Source organism: Ranitomeya variabilis, chromosome 2 (assembly GCF_051348905.1).
Source record: "Ranitomeya variabilis isolate aRanVar5 chromosome 2, aRanVar5.hap1, whole genome shotgun sequence".
NCBI lineage: Eukaryota > Metazoa > Chordata > Amphibia > Anura > Dendrobatidae > Ranitomeya > Ranitomeya variabilis.
The window spans coordinates 492,012,919-492,032,517 of record NC_135233.1 but is presented as its reverse complement, the minus strand read 5'-3'; the positions used below and the strand labels follow the sequence as shown (position 1 = coordinate 492,032,517).

Below are 19,599 nucleotides of genomic sequence, written 5' to 3'. Positions count from 1 at the left end.
GACAACACTGCATTCTGGCCAATAGAGGATTCCCCGTCACCAATTTCTATGACACCAATGTGTCCTAATTGGATAGAATGTATTGACAGGTACAGGCACCGTTTAGAGGGGTTATTCCATTGCTTAGACTATGATCCTAGGGAAAGTATTTGGTCATGTGCACACGTTGCGGTTTTTACTGCGGATCCGCAGCGTTTTTGACGCTGCGGATCCGCAGCAGTTTTCTATGCGTTGTACAGTACCATGTTAACCTATGGAAAATAAAAACCGCTGTGCACATGCTGTGGAAAAAAACGAGCGGAAACGCTGCGGTTTATTTTCTGCAGCATGTCAATTCTTTGTGCGGATTCCGCAGCGGTTTTACACCTGCTCCATATTAGAAAACCGTAGGTGTAAAACCGCAGTAGAAACCGCACAAAAACCGCAGTAAATCCCCGATAAATCCACAGGAAAAACGCAGTGTTTTTCCCCTGCGAATTTATCAAAATCGGAAAAAAATGCACACCAGTCCGCAGCGTGTGCACATAGCCTTAACTGTAGATCTCCAGCAGCAGGAATCCACAGAGCTGTTCTTTCTGCTGTGGATATCATTGCTAAAAATGTGTGAGGAAGCCACACATTTCCCAAACTCACATCGACATCCGCAGCATATATTATTAACATGCTACGGATCTCAAATCCACAGCTATCGTCAATTTACACTGCAGATATATTTCACAGCATGTGCATTAAAATTTAATTTTACTAATTGATTTCCACATCACTCTCCCCATTGAGGCTCACAATCTACATTCCTTCTTTGGAGTGTGGGAGGAAACCAGAGTACACGGAGGAAGGAGTGGGATTTGAACCCAGGACTCCAGCGCTGCAAGGTTGCAGTGCTAACCACTGAGCCACCATGCACTTTGTTGTCACCATAAAAAGATTTTCCACAAGTGAATTTACATAGAAATATCTGGTGTTTTCACCCCATGGGAGCACAGACTTAGATTACGTTCCATGAACATATTTTCTCCCCTGTGTACAACAAACCGCACATGAACCGCACACCGACCAATATTAGCCACACACAGAGACCTCAGATCCACATCGAAAAAATTACAGTGTCCGATTTAAAGACTCTACGTTCATCAAACTTTACATAACTCAGTAGTACAAGGAAATATAAGAAACATTGTAATATATTTTATCTTCTTCCTTCTCCACTTTTGAGTCACTTCTTCACGTCCCCTCTGCCTCCTGAACTCATCCATCATCCACTTTGAAAAAAAAAAAAACAGCTCAACTTCCTCTTCCTCAACAAAAGATAGACTGCCAGCATGGTGAGGAGTCAGGTTACACTTCCTATTATACTCTATGGAGAGAGGAGAGAGAAGGAGGAGTAAGGAGCAGAGTGAGGAAACAGGCAGAGGTGGACACAAAAAAAATCACGTAGAGCTTTCTAGCAAGTCATTTACCTAAACCATGAGCAAGATTAAATGTAATATATTTTATCAGAGAAATCTGCTTCCTTCTCCACTTTTGAGTCACTTCTTCACTTCCCCTCTGCCTCCTGAATTCATCATCCACTTTGAAAAAAAAAACCAGCTCAACTTCCTCCACCTCAACAAAACATGGACTGCCAGCACGGTGAGGTGTCAGGTTACACTTCCTATTATACTCTATGGAGAGAAGAGGGAGAAGGAGGAGATAGGAGCAGAGTGAGGAAACAGGCAGAGGTGGACACAAAAAAATCATATGGAGCTTTCTACCAAGTCTTTTACCTAAACCCTCAGCTAGATTCATATCCACACTGCACAGTACTCCAGATTCACTAATGTCATGTGTCGCAGCAGAACACCTTGGCCGGTATGACCATTACATGCAAATACATGACAGCTTAATCTGAAAATTTACTTGACAGCATAGTTACCCTAAAGGGAATCCTTCATCTGGCTTTTGCTACTCATCTAAGAGTAGCATATTGTAGAGGCAGAGACTCTAGTTATGTATCACTTTCTGGTCTGCATTCTGCCATTTTGCTAATCACGATTTTCTCTGCTCAAATGCTGAGCCCTGTATAACTCCACCTGCACCACTAATTGGCAGCTGGGTACACTGTGCATAGGCAGAAAGTTGCCAATCACTGGTGGGAGCGGGGTAATGCACAGCTCATGAATGTGCTTGACTACTTGGCAGCAGCTTTACTAGTCTTGTAATGATGATCTCCTGCTAATAAAACATTTTTTTGGCCCTGCGCTTAGTAACCCGATGTTTACCCTGCTTACAAGCGAACACATCGCTGGATCAGCGTCACACACACCGATCCAGCGATGACAGCGGGTGATCCAGCGACGAAATAAAGTTCCAAACGATCTGCTACGACGTACGATTCTCAGCAGGGTCCCTGATCGCAGTAGCGTGTCAGACACAGCGAGATCGTATGGATATCACTGGAACGTCACGGATCGTACCGTCGTAGCGACCAAAGTGCCACTGTGAGACGGTACCCTAAGGATTCACCGGGTGATAATCCATTGTGCCCCTGGGTTTGATGTGAATGTGACTGATAGGGCAATCACAAGTGATAATCTTTATATTATTTTAACATTCTTTAAAGGGCTTTTCTAGTTTTCAGCGAAAGTCTTGTACAGTGAAACATTATGTAACTTTTCAATACACAGTTTGGTGGGAATTTATTAAAAGCTTTATGCCATTTTATTAAATATGCAGAAGATTTATGTGCTGTAATGTTACTAATTTTTGACTTTTCACATCTCGCATCAAACGTGGTAAGAAAAGAAGTCGGCATTTAGCATCAGGAATGTCCTCGGCAAAAAGAAAGATTTGCACCAGAAATTGGCAGAAATTGTAGTGCCAATAGATAATTTCTAACCAAAGATGAGTGGTCTTCCTAATAGATTTTGGACTTTGGACTAAGGCTGGCCAGTTTTAATAAATGTTTCCCTCTGTGTTTTAATCACTGACCTTTTGCTGTCGATGAATAGGAACGTTCTTGTTTATATTTGGAGATTGAAAGCCTGAACCGACCTAATGCTTCTTACCGCTGCAGGTTTGCTATAATTGTACAGTCTAGACCCTCTGAGAGCCGCAGTCTGGACTTCAGATTGCTGCATTCTATCAGTACTGATACACTGTAGCAAAATGTTAGGAGAGGAACAAGACTTCAGCTACTGGTAAAAAAAAATAATCAGAGAATGTTGCAAATATAAGGAAACGAGCCTCTTCTGTAAAGGGAAACACAATGTGTCACTTATGGGTTTGCTTTTGATAATCTCCTGCTGACAAAGCACTCATTTTATCAGTAGAGGACTAGTAACCTGCTGCCAGGTAGTCCTCTTCCTCTATATTCATGAACTCTGTATAACCCCACCCCGTCACTGATTGGCAGATTTCTGCCTATGCGCAGTGTACACAGAGAGCTGCCCATCAGTGATGTGGGCGGGGTTATACAGAGCTTGGCATTTAGGGAACTGCTGGATCTGCAGCAGAGAAAACAGGGATTTTATCAGCAGAGCACTAGTAACCTGCTGCCATGCAGCACTCCATATTCATGAGCTCTGTATAACCCTCAAACCACCACTGATTGGCAGCTTCCTGCCTATGCACAATGTACACAGAAAGCTGCCAATCAGTGGTGTGGGCGGGGTTACACAGAGCTAGGCATTCAGAGAACTCCTAGATCTGCAGCAGATAAAAACATGATTAAAAAAGCACCCAGTAAAGTAAGTGATACATCACTGGAATCAGGGTATCTGTCCCTATATAATGATGCTTTCAGATAGGGTAGAAAAACCTGGTGACAGATTCCCTTTAAATCAAATCCTGGTATAATACATGTAGTTTGTTGCTAAGGAACAACTTGTCGAAATCTAGATTTTCTCCAGAAAATCTCAGCTGGATCATACCAACAAAAATGGTCAATACATATATAATTTTTTTAAAGGCAGTGTGTCTGAATATTAGCTTTAGTAAAAACCCAATTTTATGTTAATATTTTTTAAAAAATATGTTTTATTTTTAGTTATTTTTTTTTCAATATCACTACATTAAAAAAAATGCAATTTTTATACTGAACACTTAGCCTTATATTAGACTCCTACTTCCTGTTCTGTACAGATGACTTTCAGAAGTCTCATTAACATCACAGACACCATTACGTTAAAGGTAAGATATACACAGTAGATAACGCAGAATTTAGAGTAGGTGATATTACAGCTCTCAAGATCAGATAACAAGAAGTTGAAGTCTAATATTAGGCCTCCATTCGAAAAAATAAAAACAAAAGTGATAAAAACCTGATTAAAGCAAGAGTAATATTACCATTCAAGAAGTCATGGTGAAATAACGTGGACGTAGACAGATGTTCAGATCTACTAGATTTATGCAATACATCTCAACAAATATATTTTAAGGCAATTTGTAAAAACAAAGACAATAAGAATAAATAAGCAAAAAGAGTCCATTTTGCTTAATAAATATAATAATATTTTTTTGTTACTTTTTACGATACTGTAAATGAAAAGTTTTCTCTGGAGACGATAAACTCCATATAACATCTGGGTAAATAAATACTCATGGATGATCTCGTTCTTTGAATTTTACAGACAGAAGCTGAAGAATGTGTGAAATGAAAACACGGCACAGAGCTGCCCCACAAAAGCTAACAGCTGAGAAGTTTGCTGAGAAAATATACATTTTATCGGCCCAGTGACCTGAGCATCTGTGCTCGCTGCCAAAGAATACTTTACAGAACAATGATCTGGAGTCTTCCTATAAGGCCGGGGACACACACAACGTATAAAAAAACGGTCCATTTTTGACGGTCGAGAATCGCACAAATGTTTCCAAAACAGTGATCCGTGTGCAGTGCGAGGATGCGATTTCCTCGCATCAAATGATCCTTTTGACATCCGTGTGACATCCGTATGGCATCCGTATGCCGAGATTTTCTCGCAAGCTTGCAAAACCGACATCTAATGGATTTATGTGCTCAAATGTTCGGGAAAACATATATACAGTATGTGTGTATATATATATATATATATATATATATATATATATATATATATATATATATATATATATATATATATATATATATATATAGATATGTCATTGAGACACACACATATATATATATTCTGTATTTATATTTAAGTCAGCGCGAGATATGTGAAAAGCCGGTAATTCAATTGCCGGCTTTTCATTTCTCCTTCACAAACCCGACAGGATATGAGACATGGTTTACATACAGTAAACCATCTTATATCCCTTTTTTTTTTGCATATTCCACACTACTAATGTTAGTAGTGTGTATGTGCAAAATGTGGGCGCTGTAGCGTGTAAAATAAAGGGTTAAATGGCGGAAAAAATTGGTGTGGGCTCCCGCGCAATTTTCTCTGCCAGAGTGGTAAAGCCAGTGACTGAGGGCAGATATTAATAGCCTAGAGAGGGTCCATGGTTATTGGCCCCCCCTGGCTAAAAACATCTGCCCCCAGCCACCCCAGAAAAGGGACATCTGCAAGATGCGCCTATTCTGGCACTTGGCCACTCTCTTCCCACTCCCCTGTAGCGGTGGGATATGGGGTAATGAAGGGTTAATGTCACCTTGCTATTGTAAGGTGACATTAAGCCAGATTAATAATGGAGAGGCGTCAATTATGACACCTATCTATTATTAATCCAATTGTATGAAATGGTTAAAAAAAAACCACACACACAATATTGCAAAGTATTTTAATGAAATAAACACACAGGTTGTTGTAATATTTTATTGCTCTCTCATCTACCTGAAGACCATCGTTCTGTAACAAATTAAAAATAATAAACCAACAGTATACATACCTTCCGTAGATCTGTGACGTCCCACGATGTAAATCCATCTGAAGGGGTTAAAATATTTTACAGGCAGGAGCTCTGCTATAATGCAGCTGTGCTCGTGCCTGTAAACCCCGGGGAATGAAGGTAATGTAGGTCAATGACCTATAGTTACCTTGAGTCGCGGTGATGCGCCCTCTGCTGGATGTCCTCATATGACGTCGAGCGTGGGAAAAAGTTCCCAGGCTGCAGTTCATGAGGACATCCAGCAGAGGGCGCATCACCGCGACTGAAGGTATTATATATATGCATTATAGCAGAGCTCCTGCCTGTAAAATATTTTAACCCCTTCAGATGGATTTACATCGTGGGATGTCACAGATCTACGGAAGGTATGTATATTGTTGGTTTATTATTTTTAATTTGTTACAGAACGATGGTCTTCAGGTGGATTGAGAGAGCAATAAAATATTACAACAACCTGTGTGTTTATTTCAATAAAATACTTTGCAATATTGTGTGTGTGTGTTTTTTTTTTAACCATTACATACAATTGGATTAATAATGGATAGGTGTCATAATTGACGCCTCTCCATTATTAATCTGGCTTAATGTCACCTTACAATAGCAAGGTGACATTAACCCTTCATTACCACATATCCCACCACTACACGGGAGTGGGAAGAGAGTGGCCAAGTGCCAGAATAGGCGCATCTTCCAGAAGTGCCTTTTCTGGGGTGGCTGGGGGCAGATGTTTGTAGCCAGGGGGGGGGGGGCAATAACCATGGACCCTCTCTAGGCTATTAATATCTGCCCTCAGTCACTGGCTTTACCACTCTGGCGGAGAAAATTGCGGGGGAGCCCACGCCAATTTTTTCCGCCATTTAACCCTTTATTTTACAAGCTACAGCGCCCAAATTTTGCACATACACACTACTAACATTAGTAGTGTGGAATATGCAAAAAAAAAAAGGGATATGAGATGGTTTACTGTATGTAAACCATGTCTCATATCATGTCGGGTTTCGGAAGGAGAAATGAAAAGCCGGCAATTGAATTGCCGGCTTTTCTCTAACACCGGTGCGTATTTCTCGCAAGTCACACTGCTGGTCCGTGTGTAATCCGATTTTTTTCTCGCACCCATAGACTTGCATTGGCGAGTCTCGGCCGAGATACGCTGACAATCGCAGCATGCTGCGATTTCACTCGGATCCTGAATACGGCGGAGAAAATATCGGATGATGGGAGCTGCACCATAGATTAACATTGGGCCGAGTGCTATGCGATTTTTTATCGCATAGCACTCGTCCGTATTACGGTCTAGTGTGACCCCGGCCTAATTTACACTTTCCTACCTGTGCGCATGCAAGAAAACAAGAGAAATTCTTGGAAATAGCTAAATACATTATTCAGCCCCTTCATGACCTATGACGTATAGGTACGTCACAGGTCGCGTCCCTGTATTAGATGCGGCACTGAGCCTACATCTTTCACGTTACATGAGATGATCTGATTAGCTGTCATGTGCCCCTAACAGCCGCGGGTGGAATCGTGATGCACCCATCAATCTCTGACAGCGGCATTTAACTTGCACCAAGACACCCTGTCTCATAATCACAGGGTGCCAATGGGTTGTCATGACTGCCGAGGGTCTGCAGGAGACCCCGTGCTTGTCATTGCAGATCTCTAAAGAGCGCCGTTCTCGGGCTGAACCACTACTATGTGTAGTACAAGTGAACAGTCTCTTAAGAAGACTATTGAAGCAAGAAAAAAGTAGAACATTTTTTAAAAAAATTTTAAAATGTTGAAAAATATAAAAATTCAAATCACCCCCATTTTTGACCCATTCAAAATAAAAAAATAAAAACTAAAAAATACACATGTTTGATATCGATGAGTTCACAAGCTCCCGATCTATTAAAATATAAAAATAATTAATCAAATCGGTAAATGGCGTAATGAGAAAATAAGTTGACACGCCAGAATTACGTTTTTGTTCGCCACTACACGGCAATAAAATTCAATAACAGACTATCAAAAGATCGTATCTACACCAAAATGGTATCAATTAAAACGCCAGCTCGGCACGCAAAAATAATCCCTCACCCAGCTCAGATCCTAAAAAATAAAGACGCTATGGGTTTCAGAAAACGTGCCTTTTTTTTTGTTCTTACAAATTTTGGATTTTTTTTCACCACTTAAATAACAAAGAACCTAGACATGTTTGGTGTCTATGAACTCGTAATGACCTGGAGAATGAAAATGGCAGGTCAGTACTAGCATTCATTGAAAACTGGAAAAAAAAACAAAAAAAAAACAATTGTGAAACTGCACCTTTTTGCAATTTCACCGTACTTGGATTTTTTTCCCGTTTCCTAGTATACTATATGGTAAAATCAATGGTGTCGTTCAAATGTACAACTTGTCCCACAAAAAACAAGCCCTCACATGGCCATATTGTAAGAAAAAAAAGTTATGGCTCTTGGAAGAAAGGGAGCAAAAAACGAAAACGCAAAAACGGAAAATCCCAAGGCTGTGAAGAGTTTCAAGGATTTCACAAGAATACAATGACTCAGAGACTTCTATTTACAGATCACTTTTTTGGGGAGTCTTTGAGCTTCTCAGAATTTGGACAAAGCATCATTGAGGATGGTCATTGACCAAAGCTCTGTCCATCTCTGTGTTCTCCATTTTCATAATTTGGCTCTGACAAAGGAGCATAACCATAAAAATTATGGCCAGGCTGGATCCATCTCACAGACCCTAACATCTCCTGACAGACTGCTTCCTGTGAATCAATTCCCACCATCTCTACACCAGCTATGTTATATGTTTGCATCCCCTCAATAGGTTGTCATTCCCTAGTAGCAAACTAGGATCCATGAAAATGGTGAGAAAGCAAAGTATATTAGAAAGTTGTTAACCTGACAATGAAACAATCAATATGCATCATTCACGTAGAGTGGATATCTCAAGAGGAGCAGACTTCCTGGGAGCTCTGGGTTATCAGGATCATTGAATCATTAGTCTCTGCTCTGGGGTTGTCATGGTGGCTAGACCCGGCCCGTGGCCCTGCTGAGGGGCGTACAGACATCTATCACTGTACGCCCCTCAGCAGGGCCACGGGCCGGGTCTAGCCACCGTGACAACCCCAGAGCAGAGACTCAGAGGCCCGGTACCGGGTACCCCTCGGCCCTGCGGCAGTGGGGGCGCTACATATACATCATGTATGAGACCTTATTAATGAGAGATCTTGTGCAACACCAAAGAATGGCCCTCATTCAGATGTCCATTAATTTCATACTTGTATCGATTAGGACTCGTGCACATGACCGGTTATATTGGACAAGTCCTATCTGTGGTTTTCATGGATAGCACGCATACCCATGATATTCTATGGAGCTGTGCACATGTCCGATTGCGAGCATTGGATCATGCAAGTCTATGGATCCAAGAAAATGTCAGATTTTCACAGACTGATTGAATGAAGAGGGTGGAGAAATCTCTGGAGGGTGGAGAAACTTTTTTTTCTTCCTCCAACTCTGAGAAAAACTGAAGACACTGCCTGATCAAACTCTGATGAGAGTCTCATCAGAATAATTAGACCATTTCTCTCGGATGGAGAGAAGACAGTGGTGTGCACCTATTCAGACAAGGATATACCCATCAGAGTTTAGGGGCAAATTCACTTTTTTTGTTTTGCTGAGCAATTGTCCACAAAACATATATATGGCATGTCCGTTTTTGATTCGATTTGTGGATCAAAGTTGCATAACCAAGTGAATGAGTTCATTTAAAAAATGTGTAACACTTAGATGCCATCCATGTGTCAGCCAAGTACTTGTCTGGTTTTTACTGAGCAGTTGGTAGAAGCTTTGAAAGAAATCTATATTTAAAAAAAAAATTTAATGCAAGAAAAATACATGACGACCCACACGTTTAAAAAAATAACAGAAAATGGATCCAGCACACTGAAAAAACAAACAAACAAAAAAAACATTGATCAATTAGGGTATGTTTCCACGGTAAGTAAACGCTGCTTGTTTGACGCTGCAGCGTCAAACAAGCAGCGTCCAGATGTTCCTGCATAGTGGAGGGGATTTTATGAAATCCCGTCTCCACTATGCGTGGAAACCCGCACGCGGCGGCCCTGCGACTCCGGACATGCTGCGCGTCTTTTCAGATCGCAGCATGTCCGTACACCTTGCGGGGACGCAGCGTCGCCGCAGGTAATATCACAGGGCCCTATGGCGAGGGGTGCGATGATCCCGGATGTGTACTGTACACATCCGGCACCATCGCGTCCCAGAAAGGGGGCGGGGCTTAGCGCCGAGCGGCTTCGCCGCTGCGGCGATACCGCCGCCCCTCCGGACCGTGGAGCCATACCCTTACTGTTAGAAAACGGATATCTGAATGAGGCCACTAAAAGTGGAAATGCTCGGTATACTAGAGGGTGCCATATTGGGGGAACAGTACTGAGGGCATCCTTCTACTCACTAAGGAGATCCAGCTAATATTTAGTCTCCTACAGGCGATGGCTTCATGCTCCTCCAGAAGGAAGAACACTTCTCTCCATTTCCTACACAAAACTCTTTTTTGTGTGTGTTTGTCAAAAAGTAAAACTTCTAAAAAGCCCAGAATATTTGTCAAGCATTGAAAATGGCGAAAAAAGACATGCTGAACCCAAAGTGATTTAGGCCGGCGTCACACTGGCGAGTTTTACGGACGTAAGAGCGCAGAAACTACGTCCGTAAAACTCGCATTACATACCGCACAATTATTCTCAATGGGGCTGCTCCTATCAGCCGTATATTACGGTTCAGTATTATACGGCTTTCTACGGCCGTACAAAATCGCAGCATGCTGCGTTTGTCAGCGCATTGCGCAAAAAAATCGCTAATGAAAGTCTATGGGGGCGAGAAAAATACGGATTCCACACGGACCTGCAGTGTGACTTGCGAGAAATACGCAGCGCTGTTAGTGAAAAGTCGGTAATTCAATTGCCGGCTTTTCATTTCTCCTGCACAAACCCGACAGGATATGAGACATGGTTTACATACAGTAAACCATCTCATATCCCCTTTTTTTTTGCATATTCCACACTACTAATGTTAGTAGTGTGTATGTGCAAAATTTCTGCACTGTAGCTGCTAAAATAAAGGGTTAAATGGCGGAAAAAATTGGCGTGGGCTCCCGCGCAATTTTCTCCGCCAGAATGGTAAAGCCAGTGACTGAGGGCAGATATTAATAGCCTGGAGAGGGTCCATGGTTATTGGCCCCCCCTGGCTACAAACATCTGCCCCAGCCACCCCAGAAAAGGCACATCTGGAAGATGCGCCTATTCTGGCACTTGGCCACTCTCTTCCCACTCCCGTGTAGCGGTGGGATATGGGGTAATGAAGGGTTAATGCCACCTTGCTATTGGAAGGTGACATTAAGCCAGATTAATAATGGAGAGGCGTCAATTATGACACCTATCCATTATTAATCCAATTGTTGGAAAGGGTTAAAAAACACACACACACATGATTTAAAAGTAGTTTAATGAAATAAACACAGCGGTTGTTGTAATAATTTATTGTTCTCTCAATCCATCCGGAACACCCTCGCTTGGAAAAATAATAAACGCACAAGATACATACCTTCTGGTGAACCGTCTCGTCCCACGAAGTAATCCATCTGAAGGGGTTAACTAATATTACAGGCAGGAGCCCTGCTAAATGCAGCTGTGCTCCGTGCTTGTAATCCCCGGCGAATGAATGAAATGTAGGTCATTGACCTACATTTCCTTCAGTCGCGGTGAGGCGCCCTCTGGTGGATGTTCTCATGAACTGCAGCCTGGGAACTTTTTCCCACGCTCCAGGTCATATGAGGACATCCACCAGGGGGCGCATCACCGCGACTGAAGGAAATGTAGGTCAATGACCTACATTTCATTCATTCGCCGGGGATTACAAGCACGGAGCACAGCTGCATTTAGCAGGGCTCCTGCCTGTAATATTAGTTAACCCCTTCAGATGGATTACTTCGTGGGACGAGACGGTTCACCAGAAGGTATGTATCTTGTGCGTTTATTATTTTTCCAAGCGAGGGTGTTCCTGATGGATTGAGAGAACAATAAATTATTACAACAACCGCTGTGTTTATTTCATTAAACTACTTTTAAATCATGTGTGTGTGTTTTTTAACCCTTTCCAACAATTGGATTAATAATGGATAGGTGTCATAATTGACGCCTCTCCATTATTAATCTGGCTTAATGTCACCTTACAATAGCAAGGTGGCATTAACCCTTCATTACCCCATATCCCACCGCTACAGGGAGTGGGAAGAGAGTGGCCAAGTGCCAGAATAGGCGCATCTTCCAGATGTGCCTTTTCTGGGGTGGCTGGGGGTAGATGTTTTTAGCTATGGGGGGGCCAATAACCATGGACCCTCTCTAGGCTATTAATATCTGCCGTCAGTCACTGGCTTTACCATTCTGGCGGAGAAAATTGCGCGGGAGCCCACGCCAATTTTTTCCGCCATTTAACCCTTTATTTCAGCAGCTACAGCGCTGAAATTTTGCACATACACACTACTAACATTAGTAGTGTGGAATATGCAAAAAAAAGGGGATATGAGATGGTTTACTGTATGTAAACCATGTCTCATATCCTGTCGGGTTTGTGCAGGAGAAATGAGAAGCCGGCAATTTAATTACCAGCTTTTAACACATATCGCGCTGAATGAAATCTAAATACAGAATATATATATATGTGTCTCAATGACATATATATATATATATATATATATATATATATATATATATATATATATATATATACACTGTATATATGTTTTACCGAACATTTGAGCACATAAATCCATTGATGTCGGTTTTGCAAGCCTGCGCAAAAATCTCGCAGTACGGATGCCATACGGATTACATACGGAGGATGCCATGCGCAAAATACGCTGACACACCCTGACTACGGATCAATATTTTGGGAACATTTCTCCGTATTACGGCCGTAGTACGGACGTATAATACGTGGCGTATTGTCTTACGCCCAGTGTGAGGCCGGCCTTATAGTGAGGTCTACAATTTTACATTTATGACAAACACAAGGGCACCAGTGTGTCTTCATTAAAAGGTAAAAAAAAAAATCTAAAATGAAATGTACAAAATAAAACCGACCAAACATCTCCCATCTTGTAGTACCCATTTCCAACCTGAGCACCTCAACATGTTTTCAAAACAATGTTTACATCATAGAAGACATCCATGACCCAAAGGAATGTGCGAGGAATCCAGACCCTCAAAGTAACAGTCTGTCAGCAGGGTCTTCAATCATGGCTCTGTATACACTCGCTATTCCCTAAGACACTGACATCAAACAAAGCCACCTGGAGTATGTTACAAAACGGAGGAATCTCCGCTCAGGCTATTACTGCTGCCAACCCAAGCACAACTGGCACTAATTTTACCTGCTGGAATGAAACATGTGGTGACTAAGAGAATAATCATCATGACTGTACTGCGGCCGGTAAAGAGAGATGGATGCTTCATGTTACATGAGCTGTGGTCCATTAGTCAAAACACTTCATAGTGTAGATGCACAAGTCGATATCACCTGCCAATGCTTAACCCAGTCCCAATGGGTAACTTAGATTTATATTTTGTAAGGTTTTTAGATATTTCAAAAAACTAAACTAAACTTTTTAAAGGGAATTTGTCAATAGCATCAAACCCCCCCCCCCCCCCAAGGCCATCTATACGAGCATGTAGGTCATAGGAAGTTGAATAAAATGATACCTTGATATCTGCGATCTGCTATCTTATTCCAGAGAAATCCACATTTTTATTATATGTAAATGAGCTGTTAAGATCTATGGGCCGGACATAGATCTCCCTGATTATCTGCCTCCAGAGATAATTTTAAGTGGAATAAGGCATTACCAGTGTGAGACCTGTAATAACCGACAGGCTGATCTCATAATCACACACAGCTCTGCAGGGAGATCAGAGTTAACATAGTACAGCAGAAGTGAACTTTGTCCCATTACAAACACATTTTCAGCTGCAGTCCTCTATTAGTGCTTCAGCTTCCATATCACAGGCAGCCAGTTGGGGGAAGGGCAATACAGAAGATCTGACATCATTATGAGAGGATAAGTGCAGCTGCAAATGTGTGTAATGAGACAAAGTTCACTTCTGCTGCACCATGCTAGCCCTGCTGTAATGTGATAGCTCTGCTGTAATGTGATAGCTCTGCCGTACTATGTTAGCTCTGCTGTAATGTGATAGCTCTGCTGTATTATGTTAGCTCTGCTGTAATGCGATAGCTCTGCTGTACTATGTTAGCTCTGCTGTAATGCGATAGCTCTGCTGTACTATGTTAGCTCTGCTGTAATATGATAGCTCTGCTGTACTATTTTAGCTCTGCTGTAATGTGATAGCTCTGCTGTACTATGTTAGCTCTGCTGTAATGCGATAGCTCTGCCGTCCTGTTAGCTCTGCTGTAATGTGATAGCTCAGCTGTCCTATGTTAGCTCTGCTGTAATGTGATAGCTCTTCTGTACTATGCTAGCTCTGCTGTAATGTGATAGCTCTGCTGTACTATGTCAGCTCTGCTGTATTGCAATAGCTCTGCCGTACTATGTTAGCTCTGCTGTAATGTGATAGCTTTGCTGTACTATGTCAGCTCTGCTGTAATGTGATAGCCCTGCTGTACTATGTTAGCTCTGCTGTAATGTGATAGCTCTGCTGTACTGTCAGCTCTGCTGTAATGCGATAGCTCTGCTGTCCTATGTTAGCTCTGCTGTAATGTGATAGCTCTTCTGTACTATGCTAGCTCTGCTGTAATGTGATAGCTCTGCTGTACTATGTCAGCTCTGCTGTATTGCAATAGCTCTGCCGTACTATGTTAGCTCTGCTGTAATGTGATAGCTCTGCTGTACTATGTTAGCTCTGCTGTAATGTGATAGCTCTGCTGTACTATGTTAGCTCTGCTGTAATGTGATAGCTCTGCTGTACTGTTAGTTCTGCTGTAATGTGATAGCTCTGCTGTCCTATGTTAGCTCTGCTGTAATGTGATAGCTCTGCTGTACTATGTTAGCTCTGCTGTAATGTGATAGTACAGCAGAGCTGTCACATTACAGCAAAGCTATCACATTACAGCAGAGCTAACATAGTACAGCAGAGCTATCACATTACAGCAGAGCTACCATAGTACAGCAGAGCTAAAAATACAGCAGAGCCATCACATTACAGCAGAGCTGACATAGTACAGCAGAGCTATCACATTACAGCAGAGCTATCACATTACAGCAGAGCTATCACATTACAGCAGAACTAACAGTACAGCAGAGCCATCACATTTCAGCAGAGCTGACATAGTACAGCAGAGCTATCACATTACAGCAGAGCTATCACATTACAGCAGAGCTATCACATTACAGCAGGGCTATCACATTACAGCAGAGCTGACATAGCTTTGCTGTAATGTGATAGCTCTGCTGTACTATGTCAGCTCTGCTGTAATGTGATAGCTTTGCTGTAATGTGACAGCTTTGCTGTACTATCACATTACAGCAGAGCTAACATAGTACAGCAGAGCTGACATAGTACAGCAGAGCTATCACATTACAGCAAAGCTATCACATTACAGCAGAGCTGACATAGGACAGCAGAGCTATCACATTACAGCAGAACTAACAGTACAGCAGAGCTATCACATTACAGCAGAGCTAACATAGTACAGCAGAGCTATCACATTACAGCAGAGCTAACATAGTACAGCAGAGCTATCACATTACAGCAGAGCTAACATAGGACAGCAGAGCTATCACATTACAGCAGAACTAACAGTACAGCAGAGCTAACATAGTACAGCAGAGCTATCACATTACAGCAGAGCTATCACATTACAGCAGAGCTATCACATTACAGCAGAGCTAACATAGTACAGCAGAGCTAACATAGTACAGCAGAGCTATCACATTACAGCAGAGCTAACATAGTACAGCAGAGCTATGTTAGCTCTGCTGTAATGTGATAGCTCTGCTGTACTATGTTAGCTCTGCTGTAATGTGATAGCTCTGCTGTACTATGTTAGCTCTGCTGTAATGTGATAGCTCTGCTGTACTGTTCGTTCTGCTGTAATGTGATAGCTCTGCTGTCCTATGTTAGCTCTGCTGTAATGTGATAGCTCTGCTGTCCTATGTTAGCTCTGCTGTAATGTGATAGCTCTGCTGTACTATGTCAGCTCTGCTGTAATGTGATGGCTCTGCTGTACTTTTAGCTCTGCTGTAATGTGATAGCTCTGCTTTACTGTTAGTTCTGCTGTAATGTGATAGCTCTGCTGTCCTGTTAGCTCTGCTGTAATGTGATAGCTCTGCTGTACTGTGTTAGGTCTGATGCCACTGCAGAGCAATGTGTGACTATGAGAGCAGGCTGTCAGTCATGACATGTCTCACACTGGTAACACCCTTTTCACTTAAAATAATCTCTGGAGACAGATTCTCAGGGAGATTTATGTCCGGCCCATATATCTTAACAGCTCTTGTACATACTGTCTAAGAAAAATGTGTGTGTTCTCTGGAATAAGCCATCAGATGGCAGAAATGAGGGTATGATATTATTCAGCCTCCTATGACCTACATGCCCATATAGATGGCGTAGAAGGGCTGATCCTACTGATAGATTCCCTAGAAAGATGTTTAGTCTCACTAGGGAACTTGAAACTGTGATGAATAATTGCTGGTACACTACACAAGTATACTTACTGAAGATTATTGTCCTGTCAGTGCTCTGCTACCTAAGAAGGACCCAAACATTGGCCAACACATTAGTTCCTCATCTGCCACGACAACCCATTAGAACCTGTGATCTCACTGCAAGGAGGAAGTAATGCAGCGAGACCCTTTTTCTAACTACTTACCGTAGATGTAGTGGTTGATCTTGACAGTGTCATCTAAATGGATTAACCTGCTACAATCAGAGCCACTACTCGACATTTGTGGAGCAGGTTCTGCTTCTGGGTCCACTCCATGCATCTGCAACTGGCACGTGACATATATGTGAATCACGTGTTGAGAAGGGATGATAAGGACTTCACTAGTTTCTTAACCCTGACCCAAGACTGGATACCCATTATCATAATGTATTGTCAGAGGGGTATCTTCTGGCCTTCTGAAGAGGAAACACTGGACCCTCTCAGTCCCTAAGACCTGAGAATGTGCAACCTCCTACAGCCCCAGCCCAGTTTATACAGTGGCATGGAATAGTTTGGACACCCCTGGTCAAAATTACTGATATTGTGAACAGTTAAGCAAGTTTAAGATGAAATGATAACTAAAAGGCCTAAAGTTTAACATAGCAAATTTTCTATGTATTTTAGGCAAAAAAATGTATTTTTTAAAGGAAAATGGGCCAATGCAAAAGTTTTGGCACCCTAGGAGATTTGTGTGCTCAGATACCTTTGACCAGGGATTCAGACCTTGATTGGCCTGTTAGGGTTATGGATCGATCACTATCCTCATTTGGAAAGTTCAGGTGATTCAAATTTCCCATCTTTATAAAAATCCAGCCTCATCTAACCTTGTGCCAAAAGTACAGCCATGGGTTCTTATAAGCAGCCACCTACCACTCTGAAAATGAAAATAGTTGAGGCCCACAAAGCAGGAGAAGGCTATAAGAAGATAGCAAAAGCGTTTTCAAGTTGCCCTTTCCTCAGTTCGCGATGTAATTAATAAATATCAGCTATCAGGAACAGTGGAGATCAAGATCAGGTCTGGATGACCAAGCTAAATGTCAGTGAGAGCTGCTTGTAGGATTACTAGAGAGGCAAATTAGAATCCCCATTTGACTGCAAAAGACCTTCAGAAAGATTTTGCAGACTCTGGAGTTGTGATACATTATTCTACTGTTCAGAGACACCTGCACAAATTTGGCCTTCATGGAAGAGTCATCAGAAAAAACCTCTCCTGCATCCTCTCCATAAAATTCACCATCAGAAGTAAGCAAAAGAACATCTAGGCAAGCCTGATGCATTTTGGAAACAAGTCCTGTGGACCGATGAGGTTAAAATAGAATTCTGGCCACAATGATCAAAGGTATGTGTGGAGAATAAAGGGCACAGAATTTTGGGAAAAAGAATATCTCGCCAACCATTAAACATGGGGGTGGATCAATCATACTTTGGGGTTGTGTTACAGCCAATGGCTCCGGGAACATTTCACGGGTAGAGGGAAGAATGGATTCAATGAAATTTCAACAAATTCTTGATGCAAACATAAAATCATCTGTAAAAAAGCTGAAGTTGAAAAGAGGATGGCTTCTACAAATGGATAATGATCCTAAACACACGTCAAAATCCACAATAGACGACCTCAAAATGTGCACGCTGAAGGTTTTACAACGGCCCTCAGTCCCCTGATCTGAACATCATTGAAAATCTGTGCCTAGACCTCAAAATAGCAGAGGATGCAAGACGACCCAGGAGTCTCAGAGAACTGGAAGAATTGTCCAAGGAAAAATGGATGAAAATCCCTCAAACAAGAATTAAAAGACTCTTGGCTGGCTACAAAAAGCGTTTACAAGCTGTTATACTTGCAAAAGAGGGTGCTACTAGGTGCACCATGCAGGGTGACAAAACTTTTGCATCAGACTATTTTCCTTTTTGTGCTTTTTGAAATGTAAAAGATGAAAATATACAGGTTTTTTTTGCCTAAAATACAAAGGAAATGACTAGCACTCTGAAACTTTAGCTTTAGCCCTTTTTAGAGATCATTTCATCTTCAGCTTACTTAACTGTTCACAATAACAGTGATTTTGACCAGGGGTGCCCAAACTTTTATATGCTACTGTAGTAGAGACAGCATAAGGTCAATGTTACTACTTATCTCAGCTCTTAGCAACAGGAGCATTTTCCAAACATATGTTAAAAAACTGGAAGAGATCCCAATTTGTAACTGGATGACTTTGCTGATAACATTTTCGCACCTTTTCCTTATTAGTTTTGGGTTGTTGTTCCATTTGTTGCCTCCACCTCCTAAAATGTAGAAAGCATGGTAAGCATGTTCTGCCTGATAGTCAACTTCAATGCAAGGCAGACACAAAAAGACTTAAAGGGAATATGTCAGCAAGTTTTTGCTGTGCAGTCTGACAGCTGTTGTAGGGACAGAGACCCTGATTCCAGCGAAGTGTCACTTAGTATACTGGGTGCGTCAGTTCTGTTAGAGTCACAGTTTTCTCTGCTGCAGATCTAACAGAGCTCAGTTGTTGACCTGTGTATAACCTTGCCTACACCACAGTTTTCTGTATACATTGTAGTCACAGAGCTGCCACTCAGTTGTGAGGGTATGGTTGGACTGAGAGACAAAAGGACACTTGTCCTGTAGTGATAATGTCCTGCTGATAAAACACTGATTGTATTGAAAGAGCCAAACACAGCCCAGTAAGTGACACATCTCAGTAATCAGGGTCATACGGCTTATAGTAAGAATGTGTCCCACCATCTAAACTCAGCCCTTCTTATCACCAGGTTGGGATGTCACATGGGGACAGGCATTTAGAGGTCTGCTATTGAGTCCGGCCCTGGCTCTTCCAGTTATAGATCGATCGCTGTATGGGGGGAATCAATAATTAAATGAATGTCAGCATTAAAATAGTCACTATACGAAGTGTTGGGAATATACAATGAAAAAAGGGGGAGGGGGAGAGAAAAGGTTAAAAAATATGTAAAAATAAATGCTGCTCCCACTGTAAAATACAGTAGTGGTGCACTTACGTGG

At 41.9% G+C, this 19,599-nt stretch overlaps 2 protein-coding genes across 8 annotated transcripts in view; both read right to left on the bottom strand.

The window, feature by feature from the left end:
- The window catches only part of MYRF (myelin regulatory factor), a 186,990-nt gene that overhangs the window by 136,639 nt on the left and 30,752 nt on the right, over positions 1 to 19,599 (bottom strand). The window lies entirely within an intron of this gene.
- On the bottom strand, positions 1,063 to 18,853 carry LOC143809654 (uncharacterized). Its single transcript, XM_077292708.1, has 4 exons — positions 18,809 to 18,853; positions 16,746 to 16,866; positions 1,458 to 1,661; positions 1,063 to 1,354 (listed from the first exon to the last, which is right to left on the bottom strand). Exons 1-4 carry the CDS (start codon positions 18,839 to 18,841, stop codon positions 1,131 to 1,133), a joined length of 582 nt encoding a protein of 193 aa, XP_077148823.1. The 5' UTR covers positions 18,842 to 18,853; the 3' UTR covers positions 1,063 to 1,130.

Bases quoted from the DNA above. Each gene is read 5' to 3' on its own strand.
- LOC143809654 (XM_077292708.1), bottom strand. From the start codon at position 18,841: ATGGAACAACAACCCAAAACTAATAAGGAAAAG. The intron at 16,867-18,808 runs GTGCGAAAATGT...GTCACGTGCCAG, and splicing joins CCAAAACTAATAAGGAAAAG to TTGCAGATGCATGGAGTGGA. The intron at 1,355-1,457 runs GTAAATGACTTG...CTCTCTCCATAG, and splicing joins TAATCTTGCTCATGGTTTAG to AGTATAATAGGAAGTGTAAC.